Source organism: Poecilia reticulata, linkage group LG4 (assembly GCF_000633615.1).
Source record: "Poecilia reticulata strain Guanapo linkage group LG4, Guppy_female_1.0+MT, whole genome shotgun sequence".
In the NCBI taxonomy this organism is placed as follows: domain Eukaryota; kingdom Metazoa; phylum Chordata; class Actinopteri; order Cyprinodontiformes; family Poeciliidae; genus Poecilia; species Poecilia reticulata.
The window spans coordinates 13,163,116-13,188,365 of NC_024334.1; the positions used below are offsets into that span (position 1 = coordinate 13,163,116).

The 25,250-nt window shown below is 37.6% G+C and overlaps 1 protein-coding gene across 5 annotated transcripts in view; it reads left to right on the forward strand.

The window, feature by feature from the left end:
* mcf2l2 (MCF.2 cell line derived transforming sequence-like 2) overlaps window positions 1-25,250 on the forward strand; it is a 182,136-nt gene that overhangs the window by 100,407 nt on the left and 56,479 nt on the right. For all 5 annotated transcript variants that reach the window (XM_017304428.1, XM_017304431.1, XM_008407840.2 and 2 more), the window contains exons 19-24: window positions 4,043-4,135; window positions 5,594-5,686; window positions 13,035-13,157; window positions 20,613-20,693; window positions 21,355-21,495; window positions 23,849-23,941. In XM_017304428.1, coding sequence (XP_017159917.1) covers window positions 4,043-4,135; window positions 5,594-5,686; window positions 13,035-13,157; window positions 20,613-20,693; window positions 21,355-21,495; window positions 23,849-23,941 — 624 coding nt within the window. The remainder of the gene's footprint in view (window positions 1-4,042; window positions 4,136-5,593; window positions 5,687-13,034; window positions 13,158-20,612; window positions 20,694-21,354; window positions 21,496-23,848; window positions 23,942-25,250) is intronic.

A 25,250-nucleotide genomic window follows, 5' to 3' on the forward strand; every position in this document is an offset into this window, starting at 1 on the left:
CTGTATTTCTTGTAGAACACTCTCAGCTCTATTAAAGAAAGTTTGGACCTGCAATCTCTCCTCTCATCCTTTACCGGATGCTTGTGGTGGCTGTACCCTAAGAACTAAAACTATTTATTAAGGGAGCACAACAGTTATTCCATGTCTAGCCAGTGTTCCTTACCTTACATTTAAAGTCATGGGCTTTGGCATGGAAAATCGAGTGAAATGGCTTCATTTGAAGCAGGTGTTGGAGCTCAGGATAGCTTTTCAAGATTTGGCCAGTACTTGAATGTTACATCAGGCTAAAAAGTTACTGTTGTTATACATTTACACTCTGCAGTCTTACATGTTTGGTTGATTTGTGTATGTAGTCCACAAATTTTCCTACATCTCATCCTTGGCTATGTAAAGGTCCTAAAATATAGCCTGCTCCTCCAATCTGAAAAACAAGCAATAAAAAACGCTTCATGGGGTGTTATGGTCCAAAAGTTGTCTTAAGGTCTATTAAGACAACCTTTGGACCATAGGGTTGTCTGAACATTACTAACTTATACAAAGAATTGTTATATTGTACATATTTTACAATACCTTGCTGCATTCTTGAAAAGGTAATGCTTGCACTGAAACTGCAAACATATCTGGGGTACAAACTTAAAACTTGAAGGGATCCTTCCTTAACATTTTATCCAACTCATATCTTATGGCTTCCCACTCAAAAAAAAAAACTTTTCAGGAAGCTACCAGCCGAGATCTTTCCTGTCTGATTTAAAATGAGAGATAAATAATAAAAAAGAAAACATAAGAAAGGACATAGGTGTCCAAATCCCAGGCATCAGGATAGGTGTTCTTCAAGTTTTAGGTGCGTCTTTGGCACAAAACATCTCATTCAATTAATTTTTATGTTACTACTTATGATCCGAATGCTGAATGAATGAGGTGGTACCTCAACCATTTTATTCAAGTGTGTTTAACCAGTTACATCAAAAAGTTGAAGAACCATTCAAGAATGGAGTTAGACAGCCCTTCTGGGATATGTACATCAAAGTACTCACACGGCCAAAGCGGATGGTTCATTGGTCCAGCATTTTAAGAAATGCTTGACAGGAGACATGGTGCTGCCATCTTCATTTCTTGTAGAAAATACTCTTTTAAAAAATAAAAATATTTTTACGTGTTATTAAAGTATAGCATATAGAAGCTGCTTTGAAGAGATAAAATAAGATCTACTACTGACATACCAACAGTCTCTGGAGAAAAGGCAACCTCACACTGAATGTTAGAAAGATGAGAGTGACAGTTGGTCTTCTGACTGGGCGGTGCTATAAAAATAAAAAGTAAAATAAACAAATATAAAAGTAAGGAGTATATCTAACATCTTACTTACTTAAATCCAAATTTTGATGTCCAATTCCCATTTAATAACTATCACATTCCCATATCTTAAAATTCAAATTCATAGTAGAAACTATATAACTAAAAAATTAAGAAAGTAATTTAGATTGTCAGACAAATGGAGGAACAACACATTTGTTTGTAACCTTTTGTAACAAGGTATGTCTCTAACTACATGTACATCAACTGCTGGAAGTCCATTCAGTCTGTTTCAACTATATTCTACTGTATGTCAAAACAGTAAAACTCCACATTTGTGTTAAATAACTAGCCTGTTATATATTGTGGAGCAATTTCTATTCAGCATACTCTTACCGCCTGAAATGTTCGCTGGAGTTAGGCACCAGCACCCCTCCTGATCCCACTAAGGACAAGAGTGTTAGAAAATGGATGGATATAAAATAAATAGTCACAGGACTAGTCCCAGAAATAGTCACAGAAAACAAAACTTACGCTTTCTCTGCTTATTTTCAAATAGGCCACCATTACATAAGGAGATGGCATGATTATCAGGTGATTGACATGATTGCAGATGTGGCTGGTCTATGGGGAGAAAGAGCGGGAGGAGAGGCAGCTGGAAATGATGTGATCAAAGAAAAACCCATTGAGATAAAAAAAAAACAAAAGAAGTGTTCAGATTTCGGAAGCTCTTTATTTCTCTTCATCTAGCTTGCAACAGCAATAAATGACATGGACAGGTGGAGAGAACTTTGCCTGTACTGATGCAAGTTGGTTTTTAATTCAAGTAAACAACCTAGCTGCAATCAGTGTATTCAGACAGGGCTCATAAACAAAACTTTAAGAATCATCGAAGCCTGGGGGCACTGATGTTTATAACAACCCTCAAATTTTACAAAGTGGCAACAACAAGTATGACTATAAACACTATCATTTGACTTTATCATGGCTAATTAAATGTATTAATCACAGGTTCAGTTGAACTTGACTGACTCCAAGAGGCTGATTTAGCTAGCTTCCAACATATTGTTTCCGGCAAAAAAAAAAGTAACAAACTTGTCTAAATGTCTTCAATCATTCGCAGCACAATCCTATTACAATTAAGACCTAAAACTGCCTTCAGCAACTTTATGACATAACACTTTGGAGTTTTTTTTTGGCTATAGAGTACAAAAATATTTTGACAGATTCAGGTTTGCACTCACCGAGGTTTAAGTGTCGCATGCAATGACGTCAGCTTCTTCTTCTTGGATTTTTGTGGGATCCGTCCTTATTTTAATTTTTAATCAAAAATATTGAAATGTTTACAGAACCGATTTGCATGCAATCACAAAAAAAAATCCTTCCTCATTCTTCTTAAATTTATTCAAAGTAAATCATTGATATCATACTCAAAAGTTGTAGGTTAATTATAAATAAGTTTTTAAATCAACGAAATCCCTCAGGTTTTACACTTTACTGAGTTATTTTTAGATACCAAATTAACGTTTTATCACTGATACATCTGGCATTTATTTGTAGCAAATTCTTGATATTCCACTCAAACTACATGTAAATTGTAAATAAAGGTATTTAAAAAAAAAGTCCTATCAGCAACAAGCTACTTTGATCAGCGATACAAAAAGTAGATAACAACCTACTGAGCCTACCAAGAGGCACAGGAGGGACCGCCTGCAGCCATTCAATGGGGCAGATAGCCACTAATAATGGCCGTTCTTTGGGATGATAACATCCAAAGTGGGTGTTATTTAAAGGTTAGCAAAATCAAGCTTTTCTTTTGATAGTCCACTTCCAATTATTAGCAAGAAAATTTGCATATAAGCTAAATATTTAGTTTGGAGGAAAATTTTTAGTTTGAAGTTAAATATTTGATTTGCTATTTAGCTCTAAACATATCTTAGTTTAGAGCTAAATATTTAGTTTGTGAACATAACTTGATGCCCACATTTGTTGTGAATTGATGCTATAGAAATAAACTGAATCCAATTAAACTGAATATTTAGCTTACTAATTGCATATTTAGTTTGAAACTGACATGTGAAGCCTTGGTGTAAATTCAAACTGGAAGACTTTTCAGCCTCACCTGCATCATCCAGTTGCTGTGTTACGTTCATTGCCGCCAACCTATCAGCACCAGAAAATGCCCCGTCACAACCAATCACCGATCAAGCTCCTGCTTATAACAACCTTCATCCATGGCATTATTTGCTTTCCAGCTGTGCTTAACCCACCTCCACTCCTTCTCCACCTCCAGTCTCCCAGCTCTTCCATTTTTTCTCTGACCTCCACCAACAGTGTGTACAGGCCCTTGGGGGAAACATCCCTAATCAGCATTGGGAATGCTCATCCAAGCTAATTGCAATTCACAGCATAATGTCTTCTGCCGGGGCCAAGCGCCAAAGAACTTTAATCCATTTATGTCAGTAAACTTTTATAATTGCTGTTTTTCTCCGTCTGAGTCTCTCCACATTTAATTATATATGAATAAAAAACATGGTGAAAATATGACATTAAAAATGTATTATTATTTTTTCTCTTATGACTAAATAGACCAGATTATTGCTGTTAATATTTGGCTGTGTAACTTTACAAACAGCACTCCATAGTTGTCAGTGTCTAAAGTAAAGCCTCATTAAACATGAAATATTCTACTGGTCCCGAACATATGAATGAAGTGCTGCTGTTCACTCTGACATGTCTGTGTTGTCAGAAAGAAGAACTTCAGGTGTATGAGAAGTACTGCCAGAATAAACCCCGCTCTGAGGTGGTGTGGCGGCAGTGTGGAGACAGCCTCTTCTTTCAGGTAAAACACACTGGACTTTACCATGACTTAGAACAAGGTGTTTGGATGAAGATTACCATGTGCTGCATTAACGAACAACCTAATTTCTTTTTATAAAGATGCTACATTCAATATTTCCCCCAGAAAACTTGCTAAGCTCAGTGGTTGGGGCACTGACGTGGCCCATCATGTTTTTGTTTTAAAAGATGTTAAGTTGACAGGAAATGTATAAATATTACTAGGTAATTATGTTACAGGATGATATTTTCAAAAATACTTACACTAACAATTATAGAGTCTTTAAAACAACAAATCAAAAAAATACAATTCAAGTAAATATCAATTATTTGTACTTCTGGTAAATGCAAATTAAGTCACCACCTCATTAAGGTCCCCCATTCTTTCAGGGACCACATAAATGCTAATATTTTAACATAGACCACAGTACAGAAATTATGCATTTGTGATTTGACAATATCAGTGCTTTTAAATTTGATTTAATGGTTTCAGCACAGATCGTTTAACATTTAAATTTATTTTAAGGAGCTGGCAAGTTTGCTTTGTAAAAGTTCAAAGAACAATTTTCATAGTTAGATTGTTTTGCTACCATAGCTACAATTTGATGCTACAAGTTAAATCTTTGAGTTTGAGCTCCATTTGTTAATAAATATATATTTATAAGCTACAATTGTCACTGATTGCTTTTAAGGTTAGCCAATTAAACTAACCCCTCTCAGACTTGACTAAATCCACGTTGAAACGCTGTTAGTGGTGCTGATGTTCTTGGCAGCAAGAAGGGCCCCTAAATTTAATTCTGCTCAAGGCCAGCCCTTGGACCAGCCCTGCAAGAGCTAAATCCGCTGTAATGCTGGATACACAGGAACAAATGGGAGGTTTAATTTATGTGGCTTTAGTAGCTCTTTCATTTTGTGTGTATTGAGTTTTTAATAAGAGCCACTGAGGCTGTTTTGGTTGCCTGAGTTTTATGGGACAAGTTTTTCTGATTTCTGCATGCAGCAATTCTGCCTGTAAGTAAGCGCAGTTTGAAGCATTGTGTCGCCTCAAAAAGTAATAATAATAATAATAATAATAAATAAGACCAGCGTGCTGAGTGCCTTCGAGGTGATCAAGAATGCTGCTCCTCCATGGGGTGAACCATCGATCTAACTAATAAACACATAAACACAGAGCCACGCGCTGGGCAGCCTGTGTGAAATGTAGATGCACACTGCACATAATTCTTTGTTCACAAAGATATATAATTCTTTCACTGCATGCTTAACACACACATCTAAAAGCGCGACTATATTACCTTGATGAAGGTATGAAGAATCATACCTTCATCAAGGTATGATTCTTCATCATACCTTGATGAAGAATCCTCCAAAGAAACATGAGTCCTCACAGGGGTTTCATATAAATGCCAATGCAAGTCATATTCCTAAGTCTGATGAAGACCTTTGCTCTTTTTGACAACAGGAGTGTCAGAAGAAACTGGACCACAAACTGTCCCTGGATGCCTACCTGCTGAAGCCTGTACAGAGGATCACAAAATACCAGCTTATGCTTAAGGTACAAACAGACACAATTGGTAATCCAGTACTTGTTCTCTGTTTGGATATAAGAACACTTAACTTCACCAGTTTTTGCTAAATAGTTAGCTATGAGTTTGATAGGCATTAAACTCATGTTCAAGTTATTGAGAAGTACTTTTCTTGGAGGTTGTATTCACATTCTAGCCCCTACTCTTTGAGGAGAGCCTTCACTATTTGGTCTGACAGTTCTTTACAACTGAGACAGGAAAGCCCAACAAGACGCATACCCAATTAGCTGTCAAAAAAATCATCTTTTTCTAAGCTACCACATCTGTTTAGTCATAGTCAGTAGTTTACTTCACGGCTCTTTGACGTGCCATGAAGGGATCCTTCTTGTTAAAGACAGTTTCCAGTATGAGGGGCCGTTTAGGGCAAAAACCATGTTTTGTCTCTCATACACTACTAAAAACTCATACACACACACAAAATACAAAAATTGTGCATATACACTACTAAAATATCACACGCATACAATTTTTCTCACACGCATACACAAAATACTAAAATTGCGCATACACACTACTAAAATATCACACATATAAAATATTTCTCTCACATGCATTCACAAAATATTAAAATTGCGCATACACAATACCAAAATGTCACACATATAACATTTTTCTCACACATACATAGAAGACTAAGATTGCACATATAAACTAATAAAATATAGACTCATTTTTTGTATGTGAGAGGAACAATTTTTTTGCATGTGTGAGCAGTGATGGCATAGTTACTTTTAAAAAGTAACTAATCGGATTACTGACTACTCCTTGAAAAAGTAACTTAGTCAGATTACTGACTACTTGATTTGGAAAATAACTAAGTTACATTAAAAGTAACTTTTTTAGTTACTTTCAGCAGCTGCTAACAACAACGCTCCACCACCTGTGAAAATTACATTGAGCTTTACCAATACTTAATTGTAAGTTATTTTATAATGGTAATATCAACAATGTATCTCCACTTATAAGGTTGAACTAAAGGAGAGATAGCAGTAACACTTTATTTGAAGGGGTGTGCATAAGACTGACATGAAACTGTCATAAACATGACATAAGACCTATCATGAACATAAAGAAGTCTTTATGAATGTTTACAACAGTTGTCATGAAGTGTCATTCGGTAAATAATGACATTTTTAATGCAAAGTTGCTCTAAAAGTTGTGTAAGCGGCGTTTAGCTCGAGGTTATGAATGCTAATTTCGGCCAGCCGTTCTCTACCGCTCCCTCCTCAAGCGCTCGGAGGTTCACTTAGGGCTCTAGAACCGACGTTATAGCCGTAGTAGGCGACCTTTGAACCAGCGTTATAGCCAGCGGTAGAGCCGGCGTAAGCGGCCTTAGAACCGCCGTTAGAGCCGAGTAAGAGACCTTAGAACCAGCATTATAGCTGGCGTTAGAGCCGGAGTAAGCGACCTTAGTACCGGCGTTAGAGCCAGAGTAAGCAGCCTTAGAACCGGCGTTATAGCCGTAGTAAGCGACCTTAGAACCGGGGTTAGGGCCGGAGTAAGCGGCCTTAGAACCGGGGTTAGAGCTGGAGTAAGTGGCCTTAGAACCGGAATAAACCCTAGGGCCTAAGTTAACCTCCGAACGCTTGAAGAGGGAGCGGTAGAGAACAGCTGGCCAAAATTAGCGTTCATAAATCGGATTAACCTTGAGCTAAATGCCGCTTACACCATGGAGCTCTAATATTCAATTTGAAGCTAACTTCACTGAGGTATCAACGCATGCGCGATCTGATCTCCAAATTATGCCCCGCCTTCTGTGACAACGCTCACACATACAAAAATTGAGTCTCTCACACATACAAAAATTGAGTGTCTCGCATACAAAAAAACGAGTTTATATTTTAGTAGTTTATATGTGCAATCTTAGTCTTTTATGTATGTGTGTGAGAAAAAAATTTTATACATGTGTGATATTTTATTAGTGTGTATGTGCAATTTTAGTATTCTGTGTATGCGTGTGAGAGAAAAATTGTATGCGTGTGTGTGATATTTAGTAGTGTGTATACGGAATTTTAGGATTTTGTGCATGCGTATCAGAGAAAAATTGTTTATGTGTGTGGCATTTTAATAGTAAATATGTGCAATTTTAATATTTTGTGTGTGTGTATGAGTTTTTAGTAGTGTGTGAGAGACAAAACATAATTTTTGTCCTAAACGGCCCCTCATATTCCAGTGATGTACTTCTTTCACAGCTGGACAGTACAGTATGGATTTCAACTGCAAGACTACTCAAAAATATGTTTTTAAAGAACAGTGAGGAACAAAACTTGCTTTTTCTACTTCTGTTGTATTTGGGGTGAAGATATTACAAAATAAAAGAAACAGGAACCTGGAACACAGCAAATTTGGAAGTGTTCCATCAACTCCTACAGAGTTAAATTCAACAATTTGAAAGTGTCTATATTGGTCCACTCTGGATGGTGTAGAAACAACACTTTTGAAAGTGTTATTTGTGATATAGTTTTTTTTGTTTTGTTTTTTTTAACATATATTTATTGATTTTAACAAGAGAATAAGAAACATACATACATTCACTTATATATACTTAAAATGTAGACCTAGACCAGACAAAAAAAAAGGACATATACATAGGGGAATAGATAAATTAAAAAGGGTTTACAGCAGACTCTCAATAGACCAATCAACGTAAACATCAGTTTGACTCACCAGATGACCTTATAACCAATCCCCTTTCTATCCATCGAGTTGGATATCATTTTGGCACAGCCAAGTGTAAAAGACAGACCAGACCACCCAAAATTTATCAAGCTTGTTCTTAGTAAAATAACTGATTTTCTCAAGTGCAAAGTAAAACGTCATTTGTGTAGTCCATTGTGAAATTCCACATAATGTCCCTTTCTTCCAAGAGAGTTCAATACAGCGTTTAGCTTCCAAAAAGGAGACATTAAGTAAGGATCTCAAGTTGTTTGGGATAACAAAGTCTTCAGGATAAATATTCAAGATGCACATTTTAGGATTCAAAGGAACCTTTATACCAATCATCTGACCAATCACAATCAATACATCCTTCCAAAAAGCGAACACTCGAGGACACGCCCACAATGAAATAAAGAACCTTTTTGGGAAGTACATTTAACGCAAGTGTCAGGAATGTTAGGGTTAAAATGATGCAATTTAACTGGAGTGATGTATTGCCTTGTCAGCCATTTGTATTGTAATAATTTGGAATTTGTGTTAGCAGATTGTGTATGAAGGAAGTGCAGGCTTCTGACCACTCCTCACTTGACAAGCTCTCTCCCAAGTCCGCTTCCCATGCTTTTAGGATGTTGGGAGAAGATTCTTTACATTTGTCAACAAACAAGGAATAAAGAAGCGACACCTGTCCTCTGTCATATAGGTGACTTAAAATAATGTCTTCTAATGAAGACAAAAAGGGTAGATCAAGATTATTTTGTTGCTTGGATAAAATGAAACTCCGAACTTGAAGATATTTATAGAAATGTTTTGTAGGAATGTCATATTTGTTTTTGAGGTCTTCGAATGACATAAATACCCTCCCTATAAAAAGATCAGATAACTTTGCTATCCCCTTAGCAGACCACAGTTTAAAACCTGGGTCTGTTCTACCTGGACCAAAGTCCCTGTTCCCAAAAATGGGTGAGAACTGGGATAGTTGTTGCTTTTCTCCCAAATAATCAAGTTCTTTTTGCCAGACCAGCATTGTACTTTTCAGAAAAGGGTTTTTGGTTTGTTTAATAAGCTTTTTCCTGTCTGATGAATGCTAGTATAAGTTTATAGGAATGGAGATTAGCTGGGACTCCATTGTAACCCATGCTGGGGGCTCTCTGGAAATAAAATAAAACATAGCTGCCCTGATCTGGGCTGCCCAGAAATACCATAATAAATTTGGCAATTGTAAACCTCCTCTGACATAAGGCAGATATAAAAGGGACAGTCTCACTCTAGGACGCTTAACGTTCCAAATAGCTTTAACATCTAGATAGGTGAATCCTTGTTTAGACGCTACATAAGGAGTAGAAACTGGAGGATTGAGACGTTCTTTTTCTGATAGGTACATTATTTCAGATTTAGCATTATTTACCTTATATCCCGAAAAAACTCCAAAAAGACTTAATTAAATCAATTATTGTGGGCATGGTGTTACCCAACTTAGAGCAAAACAGGATTATGTCATCTGCATACAAGGCTATACGATGTTCCAAGCTCCCTATTCTTATGCCGGTTATAATATCGTGTCTGCGAATTGCCATAGCTAAAGGCTCGATGGCCAGTGTGAACAACAGAGGAGAAAGGGGGCAACCCTGCCTTGTCCCACGTTTCAATTTAAAGGGAGATGAAGTTAGACCATTGGTTAAGATTTCAGCTTGTGGGTTTGAGTAAATTAGCTTCACCCAGCTAAGAAATTTCCCTCCTATACCAAAGCGTTCCATAACAGCAAACATACATCGCCATTCTATCCTGTCAAAGGCCTTCTCTGCGTCCAGTGACAGGATAGCATTATCTGGAACCTCAGATTTCTCAAAAATTACATTAAACACCCTTCTAATGTTGTGAAAACCCTGTCTTCCTTGTACAAAACCATTTTGATCAGGGTGGACCATCATGGGTAAAAGTAGCTCCAACTTCCTAGCTAACACTACACAAAATTTTAACATCATTATTAATAAGAGAAATTGGCCTATATGAGCCACATTAAGTTGCAGGTTTACCTGGCTTCAGGAGTAGGGAGATGATTGCTGTATTAAGTGAGGGAGGGAAAGATCCTTTTTTAAAGGATTCTTGATACATGTCAAGCATTGGAGGTATTAGTTTGGATTGAAATATTTTATATATTTCAATTGGAATTCCATCAAGTACTTTGCACTGAAGGTGAAGTGTGCTTTGAAAGTTTATTGGAAGCGGCCATAGATGGTCTTGTGATCACTGATGGTGAAGTGTTTTTGGTGCTGTTCTTGTTTTCGCCAACATGAAGGAGGAAGACTTCCAGCCTGGAAGGAAAAATAGGAAATATAGCAGAAACATTAGGATAATAAATAAATATTTAAAAAAAGTGTGAACAAAACTAATCAGACTCACCTGTGTGCGTCACTGTCATATTCACTCATATTGCTCTGCCTACCCAGTTTACAAGATAAAGCATAAAAAAGTCAGAAATAATTACTAAAGAAATTAGTCAGCTTATAGAAAAAAATTTGGACAGCATTAAAAGTCGGACCAACCTGTCTGAACAAATGTGTTGAAGTCATCATAACAGGCTTCAGTCACCAACATGACACACTAGCAAAGAAAAAACATTTTGGCAGTTTTTAGATGTGCCACAGGTACAAAATACCAGAGTCAAATGGCTCAATTGCCTCCTCATTGTGTAGATATGTTCTCCAGAGTCCAGCTAATCACCTAATTAATCACGTAATTATTGTATTCAGGTCTGGTGCAGCAGCGGCACATCTAAATGTTGCAGGACAGTGGCCCTCCAGGACTGGAGTTTGACACCTGTGGCTTAGATCAAGCCAACCAACCATCCAGCACAGCCACTCCCCCATTTGGCAGTCTACAGCCAAAAACTTAAAGAAAACGACCCCGCAGCTAAATAATGCTAATTCAAATGGCCTCCAGATTTTTCTGACAGTTTTAGTGTTTGGTTAAGATAATAAACAGTCGTATCGTGATATCCAAACAAATAAACGTACTTTAATTTGTTTGGATATCAAACAAATTGACAACATCAAACAGCACTGACAGCATTATACAACAAAGCTCATTCAAAGATTCTAGTGATGTCACCCAACTAGAATCTAGTTGGGTCCACCCATGATCACTAAGTCTTCTTAAAAGGTAGAGTAAGGTAGAGTCTCTGAAAACAGTTCTTCAAAATATAGTCAGTGTTTTCAGCAAAGTTGAGCTGACTGTCCAGGAACAACCCAAGGTATTTAAAATTTGCCACAGTTTCATCAGGTTAGCCATCGAGAGAAACTGGAACCACGTAAAGGTCTTGTTTAGATAATTTAATTAGCTCTACATTCTTAAGAGAATGAAAAATTAATAATAAATAACAAAGACTGTGGTATTCTGATTTAGTAATTATATTAGTTGTGTTATCACCCCCACGCCACTAGAGGCAGTAGCAGGCCCGAAAAGATGCGACTAAAGAGCAGATTTAGAAGTACACAGAAAGCTACAGATTTTGGTAAAAACGGTGAGCTTTGCTGTAGTAATTAAAGACACAAGTTCAAAATCCATGCTGAGAGTGGAACTCCTTCAATGTAAGCAATGTAACGTGATCCTCTACGGCAAGTGATGGCAAAGCGGGGCGCGTCATCACGACTTTACACAAGTGTGTCTTTACCTCCGCAGCAGAGGCTCCGCCAAACCCCTGAGACCGACTCATCGAACGAACCCAGGTTAAGAACCACTGCTCTAGCTAGTTTGCCATTTGTTGCCAAGTGACTGATGATGACATTGGTGACAAGCTTTACCCAGAATGCACCTGGAGACAATAAGGATGACTCATTTGTAGTTTTGTGTGTCATAAAGTTAAATTTAAGAGTGAAAATAAAGCCAGCCATGTAGCACAACATTTTATTCAATATTTTACACTCACTATGTCACTAAAATCAGTCAGTCTGGTAACGTTTTTAGCAACCATCAGTCAATAATGGGAAACCCTACGATATAACCTACTGGGATATGGTACACAGTTTTCAATAGGACAGGGCTATCCTTTTAAAGTTTTAGTCAAATGTGATAAAACAAATTGTATCCCTAAAGGCATGTTCTGCCTCCCGTCTGGGCCCCCTGTAGGTCCAGGCCAGGGTTCTGCCTGGCCTGGACTGCTGCAACTCTCACCCTAGCTGTAGCTCCTTTCCTGAAGTGATGTCACAAATATGTTACACTTGTGGGAGGAACTGTCTGATGTTGATTTCTAAATCAACACCAGACTGAGTTACTGTTGGTGTTAATTTAGAAATCAACACCAGACTGAGTTACTGTTGGTGTTAATTTAGAAATCAACACTGGATTGGATTGCTTTTTGTTTAACTCTTTGGAACTCTTTGAGTATTAGGAAAACTAACACTCACTAACACTCATGTTGTTGAATTAACACTGTATTTTTAACATACAACACTTACACTGGAAATCTAACACTTTTGAATTTTCTGTGTAGTTGGCATTTTGAACACTGTGAAGGCCTCAATGACTTTTGACAAAAGTCCACATGGGTTCTGAAGCATTTTAGAAGTTCAACCTTACCTGTCAGATATGAGCCCCATAGGCTGTGATGGTTGCTTTCAATGCCTTTAATGTGATAGAAACTACTTATTTCATGTCTGACAGGAAATGTTAAAATGCAGTAAGAGAGAGGGGATGGCTGAGCTGGAGGAGGCCTTAGCTACCATGCTGGACATTGTCAAGTCTGTCAATGACTCCATGCATCAGATAGCCATCACTGGATTTGAGGTGAGTAAAAATAGTAATGATGGATGGATGATGAAAACAGAATGTGTACATATCGCTTCTAATAAAGGAGCGTTTATTTGAGAACAAGAATGTAATCATATTTTCCACAATGAAACAAAAATGTTTAATAAGACAAGTGATAAAATATTATAAAATTAATTTTAATGAATAATGTGTGTACAGACCCTTTCTGGGAATTTGAATATTTAAAAGTAAATTTATTTCAGGATATTTATCATTTAATGATACACATTATGTAGCGTAATTACACAGAGATAGCCATTATTTCTGTTGATCATGATCATTTTCTATACAGTTGATGAAAACATGACATTTGGAATTATATTGCATTAGACCAATAAAATAAAACAAAATGTGGGCTTAGTGAAAAGTATGTTTATTACTTGCTTTTAATGTGACAACTGAAATTAATAAGTATGTATATTCTACACTATTGAATATGAATGTAGTATTGAAGTGGCATGTTTTTTTCTCTTCTGACATTTACATTTAAAATAACTCTTGGCATAGAGTCAAGAGTTACTCTATGCCATACTTTGAAAAAGTAACTTTAATCAGATTATTGATTCCTCCTTGAAAAAGTAACTTGGATTACTAATTACTTGATTCGGAAAGTAACATTAAAGTTACATTAAAAGTAACTTTCTAGTTACTTTCAGCAACTGCTAACAACAATGCTCCGCCACCTGTGAAACTTAAATTGAGCTTTACCAATACTTAATTGTAAGTTATTTTATAATGGTAATATCAACAATGCATCTCCACTTATAAGGTTGAACTAAAGGAGAGATAGCGGTAACACTTTATTTGAAGGGGTGTGCATAAGACTGACGTGAAACTGTCATAAACATGACATAAGACCTGTCATGAACATGAAGAAGTCTTTATGAATGTTTATGACGGTTGTTATGAAGTGTCATTTGGTAAATAATGACACTTTTAATGCTAAGTTGCTCTAAAAGTTGCATTAAAAGTCCATTAAAAGTGCCAACTTTGCATGATTTTGTAAATTATAATTTAATGGGCCAAAGGGGCCGGGTGCAATGTGTTACGGGCGGCAGCCGAGGGAGGGGACCCTGGCGGTCTGATCCTCAGCTGCAGAAGCTGGCTCTTGGGACAGGGAATGTACGGAGCTAGTGTGTGAGGCTGAGAGGTTCCAGCTAGAAATAGTCGGCCTCACCTCACATGGCTTTGGTGAGAGGCGCTGGGCAGGAGTGGGCATACTTGTTTCCCCCCATCTTGGCGCCTGTACGTTGGGGTTTACTCCAGTGAACGAGAAGGTAGCCTCCCTCCGCCTACGGGTAGGGGGACGGGTTCTGACTGTTGTCTGTGCTTAYKGGCCGAACAGCAGTTCAGATTACCCACCCTTCTTGGAGTCCTTAGAGGGTGTACTGGAGAGTGCCCCTCCTGGGGATTCCCTTGTTCTACTGGGGGACTTCAACGCTCACGTGGGCAATGACAGTGAAACGTGGAGGGGCGTGGTCGGAAGGAACAACCCCGATTGGAACTCGAGTGGTGTTCTGTTGTTGGACTTCTGTGCTCGTCACGGATTGTCCATCACAAACACCATGTTCAGGCATAAGGGTGTCCATATGTGCACTTGGCACCAGGACACCCTAGGCCGCGGTTCGATGATCGATTTTGTCATCTTTCATCAGATCTGCGGCCATATGTCTTGGACACTCAGGTGAATAGAGGTACGGAGCTGTCCACTGACCACTACCTGGTGGTGACTTGGCTCCGGTGGTGGGGCCAACTCACTGGCAGGCCCAAACGTGTAGTGAGGGTCTACTGGGAACGTCTGGTGGAGTCCCCTGTCAGACAGAGCTTTAACTCCGTTCTCCGGCAGAACTTCGAACACGTTCCAGGGGAGGTGGGGGACATGGAGTCTGAGTGGACCATGTTCCGTGCCTTCATTGCCGAGGCGGCTTATCGGAGCTGCGGCCACAAGGTTGTTGGTGCTTGTTTTGGTGGCAACCCTCGAACCCTTTGGTGGACACCTTCGGTGAGGGATGCTGTCAAGCTGAAGAAGGAGTCCTATCGGACCTTTTTGGCCTGTGGGACTCCAGAAGCAGCTGATGGGTACTGGCGGGCGAAGAGGCATGCGGCTCGGGTGGTCGCGGAGGCAAAAACTCGGGCATAGCGGCTGGAGGAAGTAGGAGACATGAGGCAGAGAAACGTTGCAATCCCACTGGGTGTTTATTCACCAACATTTAACAGACAAACAACCCTGCTTACAAAGGCCTAGGGTCTCAGCAGCAGCAACAACAACCAATGTGGCCAACATGCAACCTTTTATAGTCCCTGGCTGTTGCAATTAACAAACCCACCAAGAAACAGGGTAAAACAAAATACATAAACACGATCTTCAGAATAATATACATTACCAAATGCTATTCATTTTAAGCATCTCTAAAAACACATCTCTATCGATAAAAATATAAATCCAACATTAAATTTAATAGGGGTGTAGCGATACAATAATTTCACGATACGGTACGATATTCTGGTCACGATACAATATGTATCACAATATTTGTTGAGCGATACAGTTCGGTACGATTCAGTGCATTTTTACGATTTTCTGAAAGACTTTAGAAGGACAGAGTGATTTTAGTGACATTTTGTGTTCCATTGGCTTGAATTTAGTTAACTGAAAACTGATTAAAAGCACCAACTACACAATACCTGACTGTGATTGGACAGTCTAACAGTCTGCAGCTGGGCAAGATGAATCAAAGATGCAGTGAGAGAATTAGTTTCTGTCATTTAATTCATGTGGATTTGACATAAAACTCAAAAGTTTAAATGGTAATCCAGGAACAGAGTGTGGAGATTATCAGCCTCTGTAGACTCTCAATATGCAAATGATTGCACTTATGTTTTTTCTTTTGGACACTGTGGCTGCATTTTGGAGTAAAAATGCAGCCAGAAATGCAAGACTCCACCTCCCTTAGTCTCATTTTCAACTTGAGCTTAAAGTGCACATTATAAACCATACACCAGTTTTTAAATTGTGTTAATAGGCTAAGTATAACCTTATGCTAAAATTAGTAAACCATATTTTTCCGAATGTCAGAGAAATGTCAAAAGCGCCGCCATTCCCCGGCTTTTCCGATTATGTGAGAGGGAATGAGCTTCCAAACGTACGAAACGAAACATTAGATTCCTTTTGGAAATGCAAAATCTTCAATAAATAACGATGGGCTGTATTTTGTTGCTGAGAAACGAAGTAAAGTTGCGCAAGTAACCATGAAAGAGAAGCGGAACGGAGAAGCGGAAAAGAGTAGCGTCGCGAACGGAGCAGCTGAAAAGCAGTGAGATCGCGAAATTAATGCAAATTTCGACTGGTTTGTGAAGAACCCAGAGAGGATTATTTGGTTATTATTTATTTCATTAATAGTGTTATTTATTTCCTGACTTTTGTTCTGTGAAGAACCCAGAGAGGGTTATTTGATTGTGCTTTCTGAAAAACAATACATTTTTACATTTAGGCACTCCTGCAATCATCACACATTTTCTGTTACAAACTGATTCCGGCCCCCCACCATAGAAGGGAAAAGTTATGTGGCCCTCACAGGAAAAAGTTTGGGGACCACTGGTGTAGACAGTCCATACCAAAACACTGCATCCCTTTTTATATGAGCTTACATTTAAGTCTAGGAGGGAAATGAAAAAATTTCTCCACCAGCCGCAGTATGGAGGACTGCGGCTGACATAATAGTAAATATTTTGTTTTATCTTTTCCTAATACAAGACCTCGCTCTTTTGTCATTGCCTCTTCTCCTTTCCTGTTTTTACTTTTTCATGTGCATCATTATGTTAATGAGGAGAGCTGCTTTCTATGTCCAGCTCATCTACTATTGGTCAATAGAACTTTGGAATCAACGTAACTGCGTCAGATGTTGTGGGGCGTTGAGGTCCAGTTTCTTGGTGCCTTCTTTACAGGCCACTTTATCCCAGTGGTTTTATTGTGTTACTGACTGCAGTGAAGTTAGTTTCGAGTTGGTTATCGGATATTCCAATATTCGCCGAGCAAGCAGTGTTTAGCTCAATTTTGATACGATTTATGAACGCTAATTTTGGCTAGCCATTCTCCAGCTCCCTCCTCAGTGTTCGGAGGTTCACTTAGGGAACAAATTGCTGAACCAAACAATCCTGTCAAACAAATGTTAATAAATGCCTTGCCTTGTGACCAACTGATACCAAAAAGTGGTAATTCATTCTTTTACATGAGACTTACAGCCCTCTATTAAAATGTCAAGTCATATTCAATATTTTAAATAACTTTAATGTTAAATAATATAATGTTTTCTTCAATAGCTTCCATATTGTGTGCCACATTGACTAGAAATCAGTGTGTAATGGTTGAACTAAACTGTATATATAAGGCACATGCATTTTTATTCCAACTAAATTTCTATTTTTCTTACCTATTTTTTATGTTTAAATTTAGTATTTCTTTTCAATAGCTTCTAGGTCATGTGACCTATTGAGTCAAAAATCAGTGTGAAATTGTTCTACCAGTCTGTACAAATGAGGTACACTCATTTTTATTTGGCTTGACCCTTTTTATTCCCTGTCGATATACAGTTCTACATTACCATGTCACCAGGTGACTCTGAACCCCTCCAGTCACTGAATAGATGCTTAAAACAAATATATGTGCCAAAACTTTCTGCAGCTGAACAGAAACAAAACTGAAGTTATTATTTTTGGACCTAAAGAGGAAGAGTCTAGAGTTATAGATCTAGCGTTGTAGATCAATAACAATTTCACTCAAATTTACTCAGATTTTGACTCAGTAGGTCACATGAATTTTTTTTTTTAGTTCAAATTGCCAACCCGCCACAGTGGCGGGTGCGTTGCTCCAATATACACGCCGCTACATTGGAGCTCATTTAAGAATATCGTGAGATATATCGTATATTGTGATATAGCAAAAATATATCAGGATATTAGATTTCCTCATATCCCCTAGCCCTACTGCCAAACTATTTGGACTATTTCTGAGTTATTATTGCGGTGTAATGAGACAGTTTGATTGTGTCTCTATTGTGTTGATAGTCTGAATGGTTTAAAGGGCTGTTTTCATGTGCAGTTCCATCTCAACCTTACAGAAACATAAACATGCAGTGAATAAATCGAGTTTCAATCTTTTTTTTTTAGCACCAAAGATTTAATAATAATAAACACATTTTCAATGAGGCTTTGTAACAACCATATGAATAAGTAATTATTGATATAACAGGAGCACGTGGCTTTGACACTTGGGTGGTGGGTGTGTCGATGTGGGCGTGATTGTCATCAAGTATGAATGGGAAGGTGGCAGGCTGGCTTTGTGTGTCTGAGAAAGCTGGTGCACGAGGTGGTCATAGTTTCTGTTGACCGTGTTGTAGTGCCATTGATCGTTGGCACTTGTGCACTGTTTGGGCTGGTCAGTCTGTGTCGCAGTCCTTGTAAAGTTTGAAGCATGATAATCAAAATGGACCTAAATCGATAATTGTGACAGAACAAAGAAATAGCCTGGAGTTGGTTGATACATGCGTCGGACAGATGAGATTCCCCGAATTAACCCATTTAAGCACATTTAGGCTCTTTAAATGTATATATTTGAAATGTTAAATTGACATTCGTGACCATATACAAAATAGACCAGCAAATATTACAGTAAGCATACTGCGAAGGAACGCAAAGATTTTGCGAGGTAACGCAAAAGAAAAAAAATACTCCATGGCCCCTCCAGGGCTTCGTACAATACCACCATTCCTGTACTGTCGGTCTCTAAAGAGATCCATGATTAGTTGAACATATTGGCCAAAATATGTTGCCACTCTCATGCTAACAAAAAATTGCTGCTTATGATACATAAAAACCCATAATTAGTAAAAAAAAAAAAATTACATCTTTGTTAATATTTTTTATCCATGGAGGTTGCCATTTTTTTACCTGGACAATTCGGACATGCACAGATACAGAATTCACCAAACTCTGATACAATTTGGTCCATTTTGTAGTGTAATCTACAGAGTTTACCCAAGTTGTTGTTTATCATATTATGTTTGACTGGTGTAAATGTAGGCAATACCACACCACGTCCCTGTTTTCTGTTATTTAAAAGGAATCACTTTTGTGCACTCAACATTTCTCTCTAGAAGACTTTGAGTCATTTGTACAAGCAAAACTGATGAAGGATCTAACAGGTGGTTGCTGCCCTGGCAATCTAAAATCATATGCTGTGCCACAATGGTGGTAGACGTTTGCCCCATAATCGGCAGGTTGTTGGTTCGATCTCCGCTCCACACGCCTCTAAGTTTCTTGTGTCCTTGGGCAAGAAACTTCACCCACCTTGCCTGCTGGTGGGGGTCAGAGGGCCCGGTGGCGCCGGTGCATGGCAGGCTTGCTTCTGGCAGACTGCCTCAGGGAAGCTGTGGCTACTATCAGATAGCTTGCTGCCATCAGCGTGTGAGTGTGTGCGTGAATGAGTTTAGTATAAAGTATCCTCTTAACTTTATAAGGCGCTATACAAGTACGAAATCATTTACCATCCACAAACGCCTAAACCCTGCCACTGGCTAGTGAGCGAAAGAAGCTGGAAGGAACAGGCAGCGCTGAAAGGTCTTTTAAATGATAACAAATATGAAAACATGAACTTAACACAAGACTGAAGACCCGACCTGACAGAGAGCATGTTAACTACTTACGGATTACACAGTCCCACTTGTTTCATTCATGAAGCTGAAGGTTACAGCAGCAGCACAAACTCTTTCCTCCGTTTAGTACTCATCTTTATTACCTCTTGTGATTTCTACATTCCAATCAATTTCAACATGCTCTGGTTCAAATTGAAAAGCCTTAGCGTTAGTCATTGCTGTGTTGCCTGGACAAAACTAGCGCAGTTGAACATAGCATTTGTCGTATACCCGAAATGCATTGCAACATAAACAACATGGCAATGTCCATGTGACAATATTTTATTTAAATTTCTAAAAACCAAACAGCCTAATGTATTTTTACTTTATTGTTTTTACATCTAAAATAAATATTTCTTAAGTAAAGTCTATTTTCCAACTAATTGTTGATTTCTTTAATAAACCAAAAATAGTAGCCATACAAACATAAAAAACATCTCTAGAATGTGTGTAATAAAATAAAATGTGAGTAATAACAAGAAAACATGAGGTGACTTGAGCTGGTCATAATTCTCAGGAGGGTTTTTAAAATCCACAGCAGACAGGGTTTTAATCTGAACTTCATCAAAGTTCTGAACTTTCCAGGTCTTTGTTTCAGAAGCTGTTTAAAGAAATGTTACAAGTATGTATTTGATTAGATGATGACATGTGATTTTACTAATTCATGATGCTGCAGACCTTGAAAACTGTAATAAGGTTATGTTCAAGTCTAAAACCTGACAACCTTCTTGCTAATTTACAGGGCAACCTGAGTGAACTGGGAAAGCTGCTGATGCAGGGATCATTTAATGTGTGGACAGACCATAAAAAAGGCCATAACAAGGTACACCCAAACACCCCAATTTGAAGCAGGCAATATGAAGGTGCTTTGTGTCTGTTTCTGACCTTTTTTTCTTTTTAATTATTCTCTACAAGTTTTAGTTTGACTTTAAAAATTACAACAAATTCTTCCTCTTAGCAAAAGAGGCAAACTTCCTTAAGTTTAGGAAAAAACATGAAGTTAAAATTGTCTAACATGTAAAAGTTGCTATAACATCAGTGGTTATGGTTGTTTTTTAAAAGCATGTCATAACTTAAAGGATTCAGTGTAGAACTGTTTTAATGCAGGAAGAGAAGGCTATCACTTCTAAGCTCACTCCAAAGAGGAACCCAGGCTAATCAGAGTCAGATAAGATTTTCAGGATTTCACTAGGAGTGATATAAGAAATAAGGGACAAGGGTGTCAAGAAAATGGATGGATGGATAGTAATTATAGATTGTGGATTTGAGTTTTATAGAAACAAATGAATGCCTTTTATGAGAGAACAATGTATTCCTATAACAGCTAAGAAAACAGAAATTTGCAGATGATGATGGATATGTAGTTTTTGTTTTCTGCTATATCAGATAGTCTGATGTGCTTTCTGTTTCTAATAAAGCTAAAATTTCATTGAGGATTAAAATACACATGGTAAGAAAGTAACAGACATATTTGTGGGTTTCAGGTGAAGGACCTGGCCAGGTTTAAGCCCATGCAGAGGCACCTCTTCCTGTATGATAAGATGCTACTGTTCTGTAAGAAACGGGAGGAGAGCACTGAGGGACATGAGAAGACCCCATCATACAGCTTTAAGCACTCGCTAAAGGTCAGAGACAGAAGTGGACTAAAACGATTTGACTGGTTGTGTAAACTTGTTTCTTATTTCATTGCTGGAGCCCAGTAGTGTGTCCTGGAAATATAACATCCCACTGTTCTATGTAGATGTGCAGCAATGACAGCTGACTAGCAAACTACAATAATTGCTAATTACAGCAGTTTTCTGTTCAGGTTGACTGCAGTAATGATGAACTTTATACTGAACGTTCAAGTGTTTTTAAAATGCCAAACTTATCAATCTTGCTGACGTTACAATTAAAAATAAATTGTAAGATGCAAGTTGGTAAAAAAAGAAAAAAAACATGGAATATACAAAAAGTCAATATGAGAGGCTCAGCCAATAGGGATTAAGAATGCCCTACCAAAGACTGTTGGACGTCCAGAGCCAATCAAATTAAGAAGGGACACAAAAAGGAATATCAAGACGTTAACTGAGACACAGCTGTGGAGAGATGAGGTCTCAGAGGTCCCTAAGCTCTCAGGAATGTGACCCCTGAACAGGGAGAGTGGCCCCTCAGATGTTCCTCCAGAGAACAAGGTACCTCGAGACCTCAAGAGTCAATTTTTAATTTTACTTTAGGTGATGGATATTTTCAAACAATAATAAGTTTTATTTTCAGTGGTACAAATTATTACAGTAACAAAAGGGTTTTTCAACTCTAGTCATCAGGGCACAAAGTCCTGCACATTTATGCACGTGTAAATGTTATTGACCTTAACACATGCATAAACAGTAGTTACCTACAGCACAGGTCAACTAGAAAGCAGCAGCGCCTCCATGTGTCGTATGTAGTGTCTGGGGTAAAACTTAAAAAACCTTTGTGTGACACACATATTTTTGTGTTACACTAAAGTGCTGCGACAAAAGAAAGCTATGAGAATTCATGTAAAGCGAATGCTAGAAAACATACTAATAAACTGTTTATTCAATCAATTGTCTTGAAACTAAGCACTTGCTTAATTTAAAGGTACTATGAATTATTCTTAATGCTAGAAATGTTATTGCCCATTAAATTACAAAAATTCTTAAGAGAAAGTGTGCATACCACTTTAAAACAGCTGTGCATTTTTGTGAGTAGAGTAAAGTTGTGGAACAATTTGGGAGAGGAATTAAAAAATGCTCAACTATAAATCAACTCAAAATACTTAATAATAAAACAATAGAAATTCTTATGTACTTCCTAGTTAATAATGAGGAAATTTAAATTTCTTGCAACTTACATGGTAAGTTAAAATAACTTACCACAGCCATGAAACTTATTTTGTAATTATTGAGAAAGAGGCAAGTTTATACAAGACTTAACGTCTTCATGATCCCTTCCCACTTGTGCAAAGTAAGTAATGTAATACTGTGTTTATGACGTGATGATGTAATTTGTTAAATTTAGTGAATAAACTGATTTATTGAAAAGGCTCTGTCAGACTTGATTTAAAGGAATGATCCAGCACTAAAAGTGTTGAAGAAGGGAAACATGGAGATCTCTAGTTATTAATAATATTGACAATCTTTGTGTGTAGGCCAGCAGGAATCATTTAGAAAATGTCAATGTTACATTAATTTCTATTTTTCCTTTCATGAAACAATTAAAACATTAAGTTAGCTTTGTTGGGATGCAAGCCCTACCTGTCTCCCATCACTATCTGCATCCAGCTTTTGGGAGACATACCTAATGGTGAGTATGTGGAGGTGGGCAGGTGAAACTGCTCTGCTTCTGTCTTGGAGTTTCTTACCATGTTTCTATAATCTATCATTATTCATGTTGTGGATTATGTAGCTGCACTAGTTTGAATTATCCACACCTCATACTGATGTCATGTTCTTTTATTTAGCCCCAGAACCATGACACACCATAAAAACTAAAACATACAATGCATATTTAAGCAGAAAGTGCCATAAACACCACATAAGATTGTGTTCATTTCTCTTTCACAGAAACCAGCATACAAAGTTTAACAATTACTTTAAATGTTGCCTTGTTCACCAGTTAAACCAGTTGCAGATTTTACAGGGTGTCTCTGAGCTGATCTCTGTGTGATTTTGCTTTCAGTCTGCATCAGATTTGCTGTTATGACAAACGAGTTATTTTATCTCAAACCTGCATAAATTTATATGAAACATCTTAAAGATGAAAAACATGGTTCCTTAGAGAAGGAGGATAAACAAACTTGTGAATTTCTAGCACCATGGCAATAATAAACAAAACGGCCAAACCGCCCGTTACAAAGTAGAGTAAATGGAAAGATGAAGAAGTCTGCATGTTTGTGACGAATGCTGATGAATATCGCTGGTTTTGAATAACTGCAGCTCATGTATTCATGTTTTCCTCCATTTTGCCATCTAGATGAGCTCGGTTGGGATAACAGAAAATGTCAAAGGGGACAACAAAAAGTTTGAGGTGTGGTACAATGGCAGAGAAGAAGTTTACATCATCCAGGTATGTTGTTAGGAGTTGCACAAATTTTGCTTATGACTTTTGTTCAAACTTTTGTTTGACTTTATCTGTGTAACTGATGTTAAAAAGATTCAAATTAAATCCTCCTGGTGATTGTACTTAAGGTAATATCCCAAATTTGTAGTTACTTGCTATTTTTATTTGCAACAAAAGTAATTTATGCACAATTTTACATAAATATTTGTAAGACATTTCCCTGTCTAAGCCCAGTAAAAAAATGCATAGGTGGTTGATATTTTTGAAAAAAGGTGAGCAGATTCCATTTATTATATCAAAACTAAATTAAATTAAAGTCATTTTGAAACAATAGCCTGCTTTCTCCACAACCCTGAAAAAACCCCTGAGCTATCAAAACTTTTCTATTTCATTTCAGAGTCAACAAGACAAACTGAATAATGAAACTTTTTTAATTACAACTTCATGACTGACAACTGCAGCTATGCCCTATGGCTGTTACTGCATTTTATTAACAATAAACCCACATATATTATTCTAATTCACAGCAATAAGTACAAACACTTAGTTGGCTTTTGAATTAAGAACAAAACAGTTCAGTTCCCCAGTTTTCTCATTTTTAAAAGTACAATTTTACTTTGAAAAAGTTGTAAATCTACTCTACTAGATGCTGTCAATAGATCTAAAAAAATTTATATATTTTCTAAAATAAAAAAGTGTCAAACACATGATGAGAAATTGAAGCATGTTTAAATTTAGCCAACCAAGTAATTTCTAAGAGCAGGTATGGAAAATTTAATCATGTCTTTTCTACAGTCCTCCACTGTAGGGCAGCGTTGTGCCATGCAGATTCCCTTCCTGACTCAAATGCATCACATTTTGGTTTTCCAGGGTTTTGTTGCCAGTGTGCTTGATCTGTATGTATTGTACAGGTCCTTCTCGAAAAAATTAGCATATTGTGATAAAGTTCATTATTTTCCATAATGTAATGATAAAAATTAAACTGTCGTATATTTTAGATTCATTGCACACCAACTGAAATATTTCAGGTAAAGACCTGTGTTTTTAATACTGATGATTTTGGCATGCAGCTCATGAAAACCCAAAATCCCTGTCTCAAAAAATTAGCATATCATGAAAAGGTTCCCTGAACGAGCAGTTAACCTCATCATCTGAAACAACAAAGTTACTCTAAATACCTGCAAAAGATTCCTGAGGCTTTTGAAAACTCCCAGCCTGGTTCATTACTCAAAACCGCAAACATGGGTAAGACTGCTGACCTGACTGTTGTCCAGAAGGCCATCATTGACACCCTCAAGCAAGAGGGTAAGACACA